The following is a 17235-nucleotide window of genomic DNA, read 5'->3' on the forward strand; positions in this document are numbered from 1 at the left end:
TAAATACATACCTTCTAAAAACATGGCTTTAATAGAATCCCCAGAGTCTGAGGTAATTTCTAGTAAGAACACCAAAAGAAAATTACTAATATAATTCTAATATACACATATGATGTTTTGCAATTTGAACACTTACAAAAGGATCAAAAAGTGTGTATGTAAAATTATCATATTCATCTTACAGCTAAGAAAAAGACGACCAGTAATAATGTATAAAGTATCTAAGTTAAAAAGTGAAGATTGGTCTGTAATGTAAAGATATTTTGCAGATAATCTGGTTAAAAAAGCTTACACAGACTCAAAGTGAGTACCCAGCACAGGTAGAAAACACTTAGTAATCACCAAGACTTATTTTGCTTATTAGCTATACCTGCCAACCTACCCAAGATGTATTTTGGGTACCATCCTTGTTCATCCTTACTGTTCTTCCTTATTGTTCCTTCCTTACCTAAGAAATTAATCTTAGCAAATCTATATAAACACATTAGATACTGAAATACATAGCATTATGGTTTAGATGTAAAGTATCCCCCAAAAGCTCTGTGTTTGGGAGCTGACTGAATCATGGGGGTGCTAACACATCAATGGATTAGCCCACTGTTGAGTGATTCATAGCTGACTTTGCTGGTGGGGCTTGGTTGAGGCAGGAGTGACCTGGAAAGATATTCTTGTTCCTCGCTCCTCCCTTCTTTCTGATATCTGGCTGCCATGAGTTGAACACCATTTTCTCTGTCAGGCCCCTCTGCCAGGCTGTTTCTGCCTTGAAGCCAGCTGAACATAGACTAAAATCATGAGCCACAACAAACCTTTCCTTGTTTTAAATTGTGCGTGTTGGGTATTTGGCAACAGGAAAGTAACAAAAGCAGATACAAATAAATATAGATGGTATTGATACAGATATAGACAGACAAGACACAGACAGAGAGATACATATGTACATACATAGTATCACTAACTGGTAAATTTAAAATCTGAGTACTAGTGTATTAAGCCTTTATCCCAGGCCCCAATTGGCATGAGCCCTAAGTGACTCTACAAAACAGAACCGAAGATAAAAAGCATTTATTCCAAATGTCCTCAAGGCAATTTTTAAGTTACACTAATAAAGACACTAATCTCCTTTATTATCTATTGATCACTGATTAAAATTTAGTTTTGATGCCAAAATCAGATCTCACATCTCATTTCTGCTTTATTATTTAAAGACTAAAGTTGAGGATAAAGGAAAAACATCAGTACTAAAATTTTTAAACAAAAAAAATCTTTTTTTATAAACAAAAAAATCTTTAACAGAGAAACTGTCAATTGTCAATTCTCTTCAGGAAAGTATCACTTGACTCAAAGATTTAGTTATTATTAACTATGTGTGGCAACTACAAAAAGGTCTTTGGGATAATTTATTTGAAAAGTTAATTTAATGGACAATTTTTTGAATCTACATAATAATCATAAAAGGGCTAGCTTGTAACTCCACCATATTAGACAAATGGAACACACACTTACCAGAAATGAGAAGGCCATCTGTGTCAAGACTTTCTGATGCATTACTCTTCGGCTGCTCTTCAGTGCGGATGACTTGAACTGCCACAAATAACGTATTATGGAATCTCTAGCAAGGAGTCAGAATTGTGCTAACATTGCTTGCACAACAACAAACATTGCTCCCAAAACAATATGAATGAGAGTTTTGCCTACCACAAAATACCAATTTTCAGCATAAGCACAAAGTGGCATAGAAACATAAAATTGGGAACTGTGTATGCATAGTAAGAAATACTGTAACTACTTCTTATTTTTCCTCACATAGTATCTTCATGAAGTTTTGTGTTTGTTGTGCTGGTGGTACTGGGGATTAAACCCAGGGCTTTCACACTGTGCTACATCCCCAACACTTTTTTATTTTTTGAGACAGGGTGTCACTAAATCGTCCAGGCTGAGCTCAACCTAGGTGATCCTCTGCCTCACTGCCACAGCCTCCCTTGTAGCTGGGATTACAGATGCATGCCACTGTGCCCAGTGAAGTAAAACTACTGTATTAATGAGTTGATAAATGTGAACTTAACACATTTCAAAAAAATCTAAGGCTTTTTATGCACATACTCAAACTATATAATTTAACATACCACCTCATATATAATACCACTTTCAGATAAGCTCATGATTTAATAAGGAGTTCTTTCTCAACAGTCTCATTAATTCCAGATCTTCAAGAACAGTAAGAGCTATTACCAATACTATAAAAATACAACTGAAATTATCCTCAATAGGACTGCTGATATGGCCTAATACAATAAAATTTTCATTATCTCAGCATGAAACACCTCACAATCACCAAGAGCTCTAGTTAGCAATTTAAGAACTAAAGAAAGAAAAAAATGATGATCACTTGATCCCTACACAAAGTACGTGCTTATGATTAAATCTATATTTCTGCTGAACTGTAAGTACATACAGTACGTAACTTCTATTAATTTGTGCCTAAGATTATCTTTCTAAAAAGCTCCTAGCTATAAGCAGTTTCCAATGTGTCCATATCCTGGCCAACTCTTAATTAGTGTGATCAAGTTTTAGTAGATATTTGCATATTCACTGTATATATACATTTTCCTCAAAAACAGATTATATTCATCAACAAAAGCATCTTACCATCTGGAACAATTCCAGGTGCGGACTCCTGATCACTAACATCTTTGTTAACTGCTCGCTCCAAAAACACCATTTGCTCTTCAGTTCCTTCAACTTCCATTTCATTGTTATAATCTTAAGAGAAAATTATTAATTCTTTAGCTCACAAAGAGTTTTTCTGTTTTTGTTAACTAAATGAACAATTATGGTCTTGTTCTGGTGAGGGTAAATTATCAGGAATGGCACAAATTTTTCTTCAGATTTTTCTTTTTTGAACCAAATATTTACATTTTTAAAACATAAAAACTACATCACATTGAAATGTAATTGGTTATGTGGTGTCAACTAAAAATATTATCTTACAGGCTGGGGCAGTAGCTCATGGTAAACAAGGTCCTGTGTTTGATGCCCAGAACCTCCAAAATAAACAGCCAAACAAATTTACTTTTTGCAATATGGAACAATTCCAGATATAGATTCCTGATCACAGTGGACACTTTTATTAACTCACTTGCTTCAGAGTGGTGTGTGTGTTAAATTGGAATTTTTCCTTGCTTAGCCCCACCACCACCCTTACTTGCTGGGGACTGAATATAGGGCCTTGCACATGCTAGGTAAGTGCTCTACCGCTGAGCTACATCCTGGGTCCTTTTTCCATTTTATTTTGAGACACGGTCTTGCCCTAAGTTACCCAGGATGGCCTCAAACTTATAATTCTTCTGCCTCAACTTTCCAAGTATCTAGAACTACTGATGTTCACTACCATGCCTAGCCAGCACTTTCTTATTTTAAAGAATATTCATTCCACTACTGTATGCCAATGGTATCCTGGAATGAAATGTCAGTACTAAAGATGCCTCTATTTAAATCTTCTGTGGATGATAAAATAGGACTTTTATAAAGGTTGCCAATCATATTGACAAAAATGCAAAACAATGTGTAAAGCAGGTCTATTTTCATATAAGAACAGGATACAATCAAAAAGTATTCTCTACCTGAATGAAATTTTGGGTTCAAGAGGTGATAATAAACATTTGAGTAGAGTGTTAGAAAACAAACCTTGTTTAGAGCAAGATAACACAGATTATGAAAACAAACAACACAATACCCTTACAGCTGAAGAAGTAGAAAAGCACATCAAGCAGTAAGAAAATGATCAAAAAGGGCCGGGAATTTAGCTCAGTGGTTTCGCCACCTGCTGCGCAAGCGCAAGGAACCGAGTTCGATCCCCAGTACCAAAAAAAAAAAAAAGAAAAAAAGAAAATGGTCAAAAAGAAGCTGGCTTTGATGTTAACCATCAGATTTTGAAATGACCAAGACAGTGAATATACTTAAAGGTATAGAAACTGAGAACAAGATGGGATCAGACACACAGGATTTATTCATTATGATTAAAGTAATAGGCTGGTAACTGGCTGGCACATGTCATATTAAGAAAAAAGGAATAAAAACTCCCTCGCAAGTGCAAGATCCTAAGTTTGAACCCTGGTACCACCAAAAAAAAAAAAAAAAGTCCCAACTTACCTGTACTGAGTTCTGCCATCTCCACTTCATCACCTGGCTGTAACTGATCCATCTCAGTTCCTAAGAGTTTACAATACATGCAGATATACTCTTCCTTGAGCTGAGAATCCAGTTCATGATCTGTTGGTTTGTCACATTCTAAGTGAACCCATCTGCAGTGATAAATATATTTAAATAAAATTTTCTAATTTAAAGTCAAATTAGTGCCTACAGAAAGAGGAGGCAACTCCAGGAAACCCAGAGAATGAAAGGGGCTGGCAACTGGCAAAAGTTTTCAAAAGGAATTTGGCATTTGTTGATGTTCTTAGAGGTGTTCACATATTTTTACTTCCAAGTTTTTAAACACTACTCTTCCCGGGCTGGGGATTTAGCTCAGTGGCACTGCACCTACCTCACAAGCGCAAGGGTCCTGAGTTCAATCCCCAGTACCACACACACACACATGCACACAAAAAAAAACCACTACTCTTCCCTCTTAACTCTCATTTCTGGTCAGCTGTGGCAATGTAAGTTTTAAGAAATGGTAGAGCAAATGATCACATGGATCAAACATTCAACAAGGCAATTAAATGGAATAACTATATTTTCTTACCTCTTGCACATATTACAATGGAGCATGTCTTTCTGCAATTCTGGATGATAGCACTTTCCACAGAAAGGACATAAGTTATCCTGCTGTTGGTAACAAGTATCACATATCAGGCAATTGTGATGCCACTGAGAACTAGATCGTGTGCCACACTCTACACATATTCTGCAATTCTAAACATTAGGAAAAAATAAAAACAAGAAACAATGTATTTATAATTGCAGTTCTTATGTAAATCTTTTTGAAATCAACGAAACATTTGTGGATTGAACATTAATTTTCATGATACCAATTGGAGGTATGTGCTTTTGAAAAAGTAGTTTGTTTTGAACGGTGCCTGACCACATAAAATTTGCCCTAAGACCTCCAAGAAAATTTAAATTGGGGGGGGGGTCCTAGGAAAATATTAACATGACAGAAAGAAACCAAAAACATCACACTCCAAACTTCAGAATAAACCATATGCCAAAATCAGGAAGGAAATTTAAGGACATCTAATCAACCCACTACTGCAGAAATCAGGATGCTGCTGCTGTACTATTCCATTTGCTTCTTGGTAGCTTAGGAACTGAAAACAAGAACTCTTGCTACCAAAAGAATATGACCCACTCAATGTGGCTTGATGCTTCAGATTGTCAAGGTAATAACTATATGTCAAAGTTCAGTGACAGGTCCTCATATTTTTTGAACAGAAAATTATTCTATCTGAACCAAAGTGGAAATTATTATGAAGTACAAGGCCTTCCCCCAAGGCCAGCCAAAATTTTTTCTGTGCCTGTTCCCTAGCCTTCTTCAAAATCCTGGACACAAGTCTGAAAAAGAGAAAACTAGCAAGAACCACCAACTGATGTATTAGTCTTATAGATGCAAAGTGGACAGACATACTAGTAGAAAAATTCTAAGTCAAGTATTATCAAACAGACTCCAATACCATATTAAAAAAACAATATGCCCAGTGGGATATAAAAGAAATACAAGGGTATATATAATTATTAGAAAAATCTATTAAGAAATACAAGGATGTTTAAATTTTTTGTTGTTGCTTTTTTGGTACTGGGGATGGAACTCAGGACCTCACGCTTGCCAGGCAGGCGCTGTGCCACTGAGATATATCCCCGGCCTAATTTTTAAAGTCTGTTATAAAATTTAAGATATTAAAAAGTCTGAGAAGAAAAAATTATTCAACAGCAGGTTATCAAATATACAAGTTGATAGAATTCACGCACAAATGATAGTTAAAAGATACGAGAAAATCCCATTTATAATAGCAACAAAGTAAGAGAAATAAACTTACAAAATGTTCAAAATTTACATGATGAAAATTGTAAACATTCTCAAAAGACAGAAAACTAGATGAACAAATGCAAAGACATCCATTGTTCTTCGTTAGGGAATCTTATTCAACATGCCAGTTCTCCCTAAATCAATAAATGTAACATGATTCCTAACAGATACCAATGATATAGCTTAATGGAGCTAAAGAAACTGATTCTAAAGTTCCTATAGGAAAATAAATACATGAGAACAGTTAGGAAAAGCTCTGAAGGGGGCCCAACATCACCAGATACATATCCTCTATATTTAAAACAATAAGGTGCTGGTGGATGACTAGATGGATCGATAGAATAGAAAAACTATTCCGACCAAATCTAAAGTTCTAATCTAGAATCTCAAGTCACTGGGCAAAGATAGTCATTTTAATGAATGGTTTCTTAAAACTGAACTGAAAAAAGATACACCATACACAAGCATCAACTGCAAATGTATTAGAGATATAAATACAGTAATACCTCAGTTCATGAACACTTCTGTTTGTAAACAATTTGGTTCGCAAACAAAAGCGTTTGGCAAAATTTTGCTTTCATTAACAAACTGCATCGGGAGACAAACACAACTATGGCCATTTTCCCCAAAATCGTAAAACAAATTAAGTTCATAAACCAAGGCACTATGTATATAAAATAATGCAAATATCAGAAGAAAATAATAACTGCTCTATAATCTTGTTAACACATAGGAAAAAGCTTTCTAATGATGAATCAAAAATCCAAAAGCAGCCAGGTGTGCTGCTACACTCCAATTTAACCCAGCACTTGCAAGACTGAGGCAAGATTCATGAGTTCTAGGCCAGCCTAGGCTACACAAGTTCAAGACCAGCTGACTATTTAGTAAAATCCTGTCTCAAAAAAAAATCCAGATGCCATAAAGATTAGTAAATCAGACTACATAAAAACAAACTTCTCCACAGTAAAAATAACAAAGGACAAATGAAAAAATATTTGTATCATATAACATTTAAAGCCCGTATATACTTAATTTTATGAAAAACTCTTAAATTGGGAAGAAAATACCAAACTTCAGTAATGGTCAAAACACATAAAGAGAATTCACAAAGAAGATGAAAACTGAGGTTTAATTCTATGAAAAAATTATCAACATCACTCATAAAAGAAATGAAGATTAGCCGGGGATGTAAGTTGTGGCCCCACACCTGCCTGGCAAGTGCAAGGTCCTGAGTTTGATCCCCGGTTTCGGGGGGAAAAATAAGAAGAAATGAGAATTAAAACTACATTAAAATACCAAGTGACAAAATTAAAATACAGAGGGTAGCTTAGATGAAAATACTGTAGTGATGTAAATCTACAAAGTTGACAACAGTTTATGTAAGACTATCCTCATTACAAAGAAATACACATTGAAGTATTTTAAAGTAAAAGGGGTATTGTGTATGTAACTTACTCTCAAACAGGGATGGCTAACAACAGATTACAGTGGTAGCTCGGTTCACAGACTTAATTCTTTTCATGATTCTGTTTGCACACCAAATCAAATTAAACAAGTTCAACATTTACCTTATGGAGAAATTCAATTTGGTTCACAATCAATTCCGTTTGCAACCAAAATCATGGAAAAAATTAAGATCACAAACTAAAGTACCACTGTAACAGACACTGACACATTGGAAGAGACAATTTAAAGAACTCTCATTGACAGCATTTAAAAATACTATCAATAACTGAACCTAGATAAGTGGCATGATGGGCCATGTATTCTTCTAACTTTCAAAGTTTAAAATTATTTTCAAGTAAAAACATTTTAGTGTGTATTATACCAAACACATGTATTGTTGAGAAAGAGGGGAAAACTGCTAACCAATGATGCTGAACAGCAAAGACCTAGCAGTGATAGCGAACCTTTTAGAGGATTCAAGCACACAGCCTGCAGCAGCATGCGTGCCACAGGTTCGCCATCACTGACCTAGAGGATGGCATCCTGTCTAGACTGGGATGGGTCAGGGCACATCTACTTCCCCCAGCATCTCCAGCCCATGCCCAAGTGACCCCACACACTATTAAGCCCTTGAGTGCTGATTCCATGAATGACTAGAACCATGAGACAAATGAAGATCAGAGGAAGAGGCCATCCTTCACACGGCTCAGAGGAGGGACTTTCCTACGGAAAACTCTGAGGGTGTGGGTATTCACTTTATATCAGGCATTATCCCGGGCACTTTACAGACCTCATCACACAAACTCCAACACCCCCAGGAGGTAAGAAAGAACTCTTAACATTCTACATATTGACTTAGGAAAATCTAATAACTTGCCAAAGAGCATATATTTAGAAAATGAAAAAAGCCAGAATTCCACTCAATAGCCTAAGCGCTTAACCACTACATTATATATTATTAGCTACATCAAAGAGAATTTTAAACGTATCCAATAGTGTTCTCAGCAATACTGGATACAATTCTGTCTTTCTGAAAGAACAGTAGACTATCAGAGAGCAATGAGCGAGAGTAGACCAAATGGAAGTCAAGGAAGAAGCCGAGAAAGACACAAAGAATTCTACAGAAAGTTTCCAAGATAATAAAATGCATAAGATTATGAATTAAGATCAGGAAACAAAATCTATCTACATATTATTAGAGTATAAAGAATGTTAATGTTCTGTAAAAAGCAGATAAATATTGTATTTAAAACAAAACAGCAACAATCAAAAACATTCTTCCACTCCTTTCAATGAGGCTGACAGTAGCCAACACGACCAGGGCACAAATTAATCAGTGTAGCACCACATTAGCTAGATTCTGGAAGCAAAACCAAAGGATTAACAAAAATAAAATAAATAAATTTTTCAGGCAGAAAAAAAGGACTACATTGAAATAAATACTTTTATAAGACCATAAACTGGATCAGCTCTGGAAAAAATGATTCTAGAGTATGAGTTCTATGGCACTTTGAAAGGGACAGTCTCTTGGAAATGATGGGTTTCAGAAAACCGAAATTCTTTTTAAAATCAGCATAACCAGGACTCCAAAAAGTCAAAAGTAAAGTTGGGATTAGCAGAGGAAATATATTTTTTGCAAAAGAAATACAATCAGGCCTTTATTTTTGTTAATTCTTTAGTTTTGCTTCCAGAATCTAGCTAATGTGGTGCTACACTGATTAATCTGTGCCCTGGTCGTGTTCGCCACTGTCAGCCTCACTGAAAGGAGTGAAAGAAGAGAAAACTTGTATTTTCAATATGTATAACAACTAACATTCATTAAGCTCTAAACTTCAAATCAGTGCAAGAAGTTAAAGTACCATAAAAATTTTAAATTAAAGGAATGCACACCTGGCAAGAGCAAGGCCCTGAGTTCTATTCCCTATACCAAAAAGAAAAAAAAAAAAAAAAAAAAAAAAGAGCATGCAACTGGTGAACCAACAGCCTATGTGGTCATATTGCTATGTCAAGCAAAGGAAGGAAGGGGTGAGCTACATGGGAGAAAGGATGATTTTATACTGATAAAAAGCACAAGCTAAGTGTGGTGGCACATGTCTGTAATCCCGAGATTCTGGAAGACTGAGACAAGAAGATCCCAATTTCACACCCAGCCTAGGCAATTTAACAAGGCCTTGTTTCAAAACAAAAATTAAAAAGAAGCTGGGGCGTAGCTCAGTGTGAAAGTACTCAGTTCAGTCCCAACTACCACTTAAATTTTTTTTTTTTTAAAGGACTATATAGTAACACTGGCCTTACCTTCTTACTAGCAGCTACAAAAATAAATGCTTAGGGGGCCGGGAATTTAGCTCAGTGGTTCTGCCATCTGCATTGCAAGTGCAAGGTCCCGGGTTCAATCCACAGTACCAAATAAATAAATAAATAAATGCTTAGGGGAGTGGGGAATACAAGGAGAGACTGATGGGAACAATTACAGTAGTTTTATCAATTTTTAAATCGACTTAACATGTCGAAAATGACTAAAAAGGTCTTTGTCTAGCAGTGAAATTAATACACAAATACTACATTTTTTAAAAGCCAGTATTTCAAGTATCAAAACAATTGTTTTTAAAAGCCTACAATGGTAAATTTTCTAATTAAATGCATTAAAGCAAAAATTAACATTTCGGTATGCCCATAAAAAAGAAAGATGAAGCCATTAGGTCTGGGATACACATATATAAAGTTACAAATACAGAACAAGAAAGAAAAGTTATAAATATAATAAATTTGTATGCAAGCAAAGTTACAACCAAAGGTAAATTTATAGTCTTTAAAATCCTTAGGAAAAGACAGAAAACAAATTACATTTTCAACTTCATATTTCAGAAAGTAAAAAGGCAAGCAGAGGCAAATGACTACATTCAGTGAAAATGGAAGTATAAATGTACCAACAGTAAGTGTTATTCCTCAGCCCCTCGTCAAGAGAACACAGCAGCGCCTCTCCCTTGGCCAGGGACGAAACTGAGGGATCTGGGCCTAACCAGCCTTCTCCTTTCAGCCCGCAGGCTCCGCCTCCAGGAGCCACACGTGAGCACACTTACTCAAGAGGCTCTCGGTTCCCCAGGTGAGACGGCCCAAGCCCACAATCCCCCACCATCCGGCCACCGCAGGAGAACTGGCGGCGCACACCTTAGAAGCCATCAGGCCGCTTCCAGCGCCAGGTGGCGGTCTTCCAGCCAAGGGGGCGCGGGTGCGGTCTCCTCTGTATAATCCCTCCCCGCCCCCAAGACCTGCCGCAGGAGCACCCTCCCCGCTGGGAAGACTGTTCCACCGAGACAGGCGCCCCCAGCCACGTCCACGTCCGCAGGACGCCTCGCCTCTCCGGCTCGCGGGGAGAGGAAGGGGGAGGCCCCCAGGCCCGCGCCACCTTGGGGTGCTCCACCAGCTTCGCGACCTAGCAGCCTGTGAAGCTGAACCCATCCAGGAAGACGCCAAGAACGTGACACCTGCGGCAGTCGACATAAAGGGAGACTGAGGCCTGGGGCAGACATACACTGTATTCCAGGAGCACGTTTCTGTGCCACTGGGACAAGAATGTGAAGCTGCCGGGAGAACACAGATTCTGGAGAACTGTATGTTTTCTGGAACCTTGAAAGGTTTCATTGCAATACTAATCTAAAAATACAAAATTTAACTGACCATCAAGAGTACTGCAATGCAGACTTTGATACCTACATTTAACATTTGTAGGAAGATGTCTGGATGGCACAGGAATATGCACCCCCCCAGCATAACAATCCACAAAGCATGCAGGTAAATCCAAAGAACAAGCAGAGCCTTCCTGTCCTCCTACATTTCTACTTAGAAATTAACCTGCAGACGGCATACAAGTAAGTTGTGTTTTAGAAGTGACTGGACTGACACTCCATTTTTTACAAATTTCAGTTGTGCCACAATGGTGAGCCTCTGAATAAAGGCTTTACAAAGCTTACTGACATTTTATTAAATCTAATGTTCAAAGACCAACTGGCGCCATAAGGTCTAGTTAACCTAAACCAGTAAACAAGGGCACGGCATTATCAATACTATTTTTATACAAAAACTTTTACAAAAGACACTCTCTGTGGCTCAGTAATAAAGCACTTCATGGCTGAGACCCTAGGTTCATCTTCCAGTACCTCTACGGGAAAAGGCCCTCTCTACATAAATATTATTAAAGAAAAAGCTTAAGCACTGAACTGGGCCTGAGAAAAATCCAATCTCAGCGACTTAGTTTCAGAGCAAAATTATTTGTTATGTTATATTAATATATCTTAATTCATTGCATTTACTTTAAAAATTCTATTTGGTAATGTTTAAAAATTAAAATTATAATGAGTAACTGAAGTCAACATCAGGGAGGGGAGAGAGATTATGGATCTGAAGTCCTGAGTTTGCTGGAGCCTAGATCCTAACTGAAATGAAAAATAAATACTGTACTTCATAATTTAGAGAGCCCTTGTCACTCAAATAAATATACATACCATGATGCCACAAAGAAACAGCACAATCTGTTAGACTAAGGCATTTTAAGACGAGTTATCAAAATTTTATTGTCTGTTCTACATATACAAATATATAAATCTGGATACTTTTCTTACCCATCAAGCTTTCCCTAGCCCTGGATCTAGAATTTGCTACTTGGCCTGTAAAGATTTCAAAGGAAGCACTTTCTTTTAGGTTGATTTCACCTTCTAGAGAACATTCAAAGGAAGGCCATAGTAAATACTGTTTATAAATATCTTCCCAGAAGAAAAAAATATATAGGTATACTGATTAGCTGAGAATTAAAGATTAGCTTGAATTATTTTTACCTTCCATTTTCACTTAAGAATTTAAATACTTTGTGCTTCTACACAGAAGCATACCCTAAAATCTGTTGTCATTTACAGGTGCTATACAAACTCTGTTAAAGATAGGTAGAGTTGTCAATCAACCTACAGGAACTATGTAAACTAATGACATAACCTCAGGAAATTTCTGAGGAAGCTTGAAGTGACCAGCACAGAATATTTCAGGGTGATAAAGATGAATATACAAAAACAGATATGGGGGGGAGGGGAAGGGCTTACTGACAAAAAGAGCAAGCAAAAAATAACTGCAAATAAATATTAATAAGTTTCCGAGCCAGGCGTGGTGATGCTCACCTGTAGTCCCAGCACTTGGGAGGCTGAGGCTGGAGGCTCACCATAATAAGTTCCAGCCCAGCATAGGCTACACAGTGAGTTCAAGGCCAGCCTGAACTACATAGGAAGACACTCTCTCTCAAAAAAGCTTCCTACCAAGTAGAAATATATTAAGTAATTAAAAGGTGAAAAAAATATCTATAGATCATAGATCCTGTCCACATCTCAAACCCAAGAACTTCAGACAGCATCTAACAGAGAAACAGCTGAGTCAATAATCACTTACTTAAAACTACCACAGAGGAGGAACCCAGAAGTTTCATGATTCCAAATATTTAACGCATATACACACAAAGATATACAAATATAGTTATATATAGCTATAAAATAACTGTAAGGGACCTAAGAGCTATTCTTAACTCATCAAATACAGTGTTTTGTGTGTAAAGCCCTGGGATTTAATCTCCAGTACTAAATGAAAAAGAAACTCTTTTTACGATTAGAAATTAACAGATTTTGAAATACATCCCTTTCAGTATGCACATGTGGTACTACCACCTATTTTAGAAGGTTTTTGGGAAGATTGATACATAATGCAAGCAAAATTAATGTCATTCATGGAGCTTCATACAAATGTTAGTTAAATGTTCACAGCATCTTTTAATAACACCTCAAAATTGTAAGCAACCCAAATGTTTACCAACAGATGATCTAATAAACTGTGGCATTTATACCTAATGTAATAAAAAGGAATCACTAGTGATATGTGCAACAATATGGACAAACCTCAAGAAAATTGAGTAAAATAAGCCAGACCTTTAAAGAATATATACATTATGATGGCATTTATATAAAATGCTAGAATATCAATACTAATCTATAGTGAGAAAAAGACTGCCTGGGAAAACCAGAGAAAGGCGTCAATAGCCAGGAAGAAGGGATTCCCCAAAGAGCACCAGGAAATTTTGGGGGATGAGGATAAGACCTATTATATTGAAAAGGATAGTAAATTTCATGTGTCAAATTTAGGCTTTAAATATGTGTGGTTTGTTGTATATCAACTACACATCTATAAAGCTGGTTTGTTTGTTTTGTTTTGTTTTTGGTACTGGGGATCAAACTCAGATCCTTGCACTTGCACAGCAGGCGGTGAAACCACTGAGCTAAACCCCCGGCCCTATAAAGCTGTTTTTTAAAGTTGATGGTAAGGATAGATTTGAATAGTTACCATTTTTGCTCTCTATATAAAGCATAACAGAGAATATGTTTCTTTAAAAAAACAACTTACTTTGCATTTCCAGCCATTGGTTGGTACTGATTTCATAACTGGTTGAAGACAAAAAGTATGATACCCTTTGTCACACGTATCACACACTAGCATCTTGCTATCTTCTCCTGATTGTCTAAAAAATAAGATAGCATTAATGATGCCTTATCTTTAAACTTTTGTTTTGTAACATGAAATATTGACAAAAATAATCAGTTGTAGAAGCTGCACAGTTCATAGATACCTCAGTATCTGTTTTGTCTCTGCATAAACAATGTAGAGGTAACCCCTACCATGAGAACCTAAAGAATTATCCTTACCTGAAGTTCACCTGTGGTTAACTTGTTTTAGTCATGTTAAGACTCCTGTAGAGGAGGAGGAGTTAGGACAAGATGAATCATCTTTCCTCTATGCCAGTGGTGGCAAATCCATGGCACGCAAGCCAAGTTGCCCCAGCATCACGCCAGCAGCTGAGTACTCAGGTTTAATCGCACTGTTGGCACTTAGCAATAAATACAAGGGTTTTGGGTTGCAGGTTGGGCACTTGGTCTCTAAAAGGTTCACCATCACTGACCTGTATTTTTCAAAAATCTAATACTTATCCTGTGGGGGGAAGGAGCTGTAATTGCTAAGTGATAAAAGTCTTGATTATAAATTGGAAAGACACTGTCTTCTAATGAAAGAGAGTCAAATTTGGCATTAGATCTGTATTTATACTCAGGCTGTTGTTTCCTAGCTTTGAGACTCCTTAACAACTTGGATTTAAGGTGAGTTTCAGGTATAAAATGGAAATAATCATCAAGAAGTCTTGTGAAAATTAAATATAATGCCAGTTCAAGAACTTAGAATATACAGCCAGGGATTTAGCTCAGTGGTTCCACCACCTGCCTTGCAAGCACAAGGTCCCGAGTTCAATCCCTGGTACCAAAAAATAAAAAAATAAAAAAAAATTGAAAAAGAACTTAGAATATCCAATAAGCAATAAGTGCTAAATCATGCATATTAAGAAAAATAATCTTGTTAAGAATTACAGTTGAAAACCTAAAGTATTCTCTAAACATTCTTTGCTGCAAAGATTGGGCCCCCGACCTGTGATATACTCTTTGTCTCAATTAATGCAATCAGTCACTCTCAGATACTAAGAATTTAATTCAAGACGAGGGGAAAAGAAAAAAATAGGAAATGTAGGCGATGGGTCAGTTACACTCAATTCAACAATTCTACAAGTAAAGTTCCATGTTTTATCTCTTCAGCTACATGGAAAGATCTTGGAGGACAAGCACTCTATTCAAGTTCTCTTAGTCCTTCCCAAGAAACTGATTGAAAATACAAGGTATCAGATAAATATTTGCTGATATTTTACTTGATTTTTACCAAAATGGGAAGGTAAATGTCTAATTTATTCTAAGAAGACACAGATGTTCAGTATTATCAAATTAAATAACTAATGAAACAGATTAATAATGGCAATGCGGGGCACAATTTGCTCCTCATAAAAATTCTTGGCTTGCAAACAGTTTTAAGATTGCTGAAGATGCTGGTAACATCCCCAAATTATTGTCCTCATTATAGAATCATGAGTGGAGGCCAGAGAAAAGACTGGAAAAAAATATCAAAGGATAGAATACAGCACATAGGAAAAGTTAACCCTATGACAAATGTTTAAATGCCACTGACTTCATTTTAGAATTACGGTAACTATAATCTTCTGGAGATAACTATCTTGCAGGTAGATATAAAGATTTTATTAACACAACAGTCTTAATAGAAACTGTTCTTCCTGCAATAGAAATTCAAACATATTGGGGGGGGGGTCAACTCTAGCAATTAATTTCTGTAGAGTTTCATTTTCCTATTAAAGATTCTCCACAATTCCCCTCAAGAAAAACTGCTTTACATTTCTATATTAATTATTAATGTAATTCATTTAAAAATTGTTGGCACATTCAATTAGCTTTTTAGGCAACCAGAGGAATTTACATTATTAAAATTAGCTTTCTTTAGAGCTGTTTTAAAATAAGATAAGTGTTAGTAAAATCCAACAATTTAAGGCATGGAGTCAATCTGCATGAATACAGTTGCAAAATGAACAACTTTTTATCATATTACATAAACCTTGAGCACCTCATGACCTTAAACTCAATACACACCTTTGAGTTGAAATTACAACTTACTTGCAATTCTGGCACACTTTGCACTCAGGACATTGCCAACCTGCACGTTTTAATGGAGTGACCACTATATCCAGGCACATTCCATGGTAGTGCTGACCACAAGTAGTACAAAAGAACTGATCTAAAAGGTCTCCTGGGCTGTCGCACACTGCACAGTTTGCATCTTCCTTTGCTATAATTAACAGCAAAACAATGAAATTGTTGCACACGAATTTAGTATTTTTCTGATTTGACAGTTTTAAAATCACTCAAGGGGAATTTGTATGATATATCTTTCAGACATTTGAAGTTATCCACATAGAACTGATATTCAGTCAGAATAAGGTCTCAATAAAAATACTGCAGTATAAATATCTAAATTTAACCACATTAAAATTAATCTTGTAGTTTTGCAATTATTTATGTCTATTTACATGAGACCATAAGCAGTTTTTATTTATCTCTAATACCAATGATAATACCATGCATGCATTTAGTTAATGTTCAATATATATTTGCTATAAAGAACCAAAAATACACAAAAAAACCAAAAGCATAAGCCAAAAGAACCGAGGGAAAAAAAAATCCAATTGAGAGATCTTTGTAATGTAAAAATAAACGGTTTGGACTCGATATTTGGAAATTACAATATAACAGACAAAATTAAGAAATATTAATGTTAATGAGATTAAAATGCTTAACCATAAACAGATTATTCAAATTGAATAAGGGTTTCTCAAATACTGGAACATGCCTTTCATAAGAGAACATTAAAGATGGAAGCTACATATTGCTACATGAATACAATGCTTCATATGCTAATCCTATACTCATTCAGACTGATCTCCTGTAAAAGGATTAAAAATCTGTATTCTTATAGACACTATCTATCCTTAAGTGATTAAAAGATGCCTTCTAACATTACACACACACACACAAAATGGAAAAATAAACATACTCCTTTGCCTGATACCCTCTTAAGAGCAGTTATATTACAATATTAGAAGAAAAACAATGTGTTCTAAACTCATACCAATTTTAGCTAATACAAATGTGTTACATATAACATACATCACAAAGCAGATGAATCTTCCCCCAACCCCATACAGTTGAAGGTTTGCTAAATTCTATCTATTCCTCTCTGACAAAAAACACTTTCTACTTTCTTTCTTTCACAATCAAGCATCTTGAAAAAGAATAGTA

At 36.1% G+C, this 17235-nt stretch overlaps 1 protein-coding gene across 33 annotated transcripts in view; it reads right to left on the reverse strand.

The window, feature by feature from the left end:
• Positions 1 to 17235, reverse strand: part of Kmt2c (lysine methyltransferase 2C) — a 268017-nt gene that overhangs the window by 97001 nt on the left and 153781 nt on the right. For 22 of the 33 annotated variants that reach the window (XM_087207695.1, XM_087207694.1, XM_087207685.1 and 19 more), the window contains 7 exons: positions 16054 to 16225; positions 13901 to 14015; positions 4742 to 4911; positions 4150 to 4301; positions 2647 to 2760; positions 1504 to 1581; positions 12 to 59 (listed from right to left, as the gene is read on the reverse strand). In XM_087207695.1, the coding sequence (XP_087063821.1) occupies positions 12 to 59; positions 1504 to 1581; positions 2647 to 2760; positions 4150 to 4301; positions 4742 to 4911; positions 13901 to 14015; positions 16054 to 16225 (849 nt within the window). The remainder of the gene's footprint in view (positions 1 to 11; positions 60 to 1503; positions 1582 to 2646; positions 2761 to 4149; positions 4302 to 4741; positions 4912 to 13900; positions 14016 to 16053; positions 16226 to 17235) is intronic. The other 11 variants (XM_087207697.1, XM_087207696.1, XM_021240969.2 and 8 more) reach the window with 2 other exon arrangements.

This window comes from Heterocephalus glaber, unplaced genomic scaffold (genome assembly GCF_053883595.1).
Source record: "Heterocephalus glaber isolate CG9 unplaced genomic scaffold, H.glaber_assembly_v1.0 deba00000818, whole genome shotgun sequence".
NCBI classification, from domain to species: Eukaryota; Metazoa; Chordata; class Mammalia; order Rodentia; family Bathyergidae; genus Heterocephalus; species Heterocephalus glaber.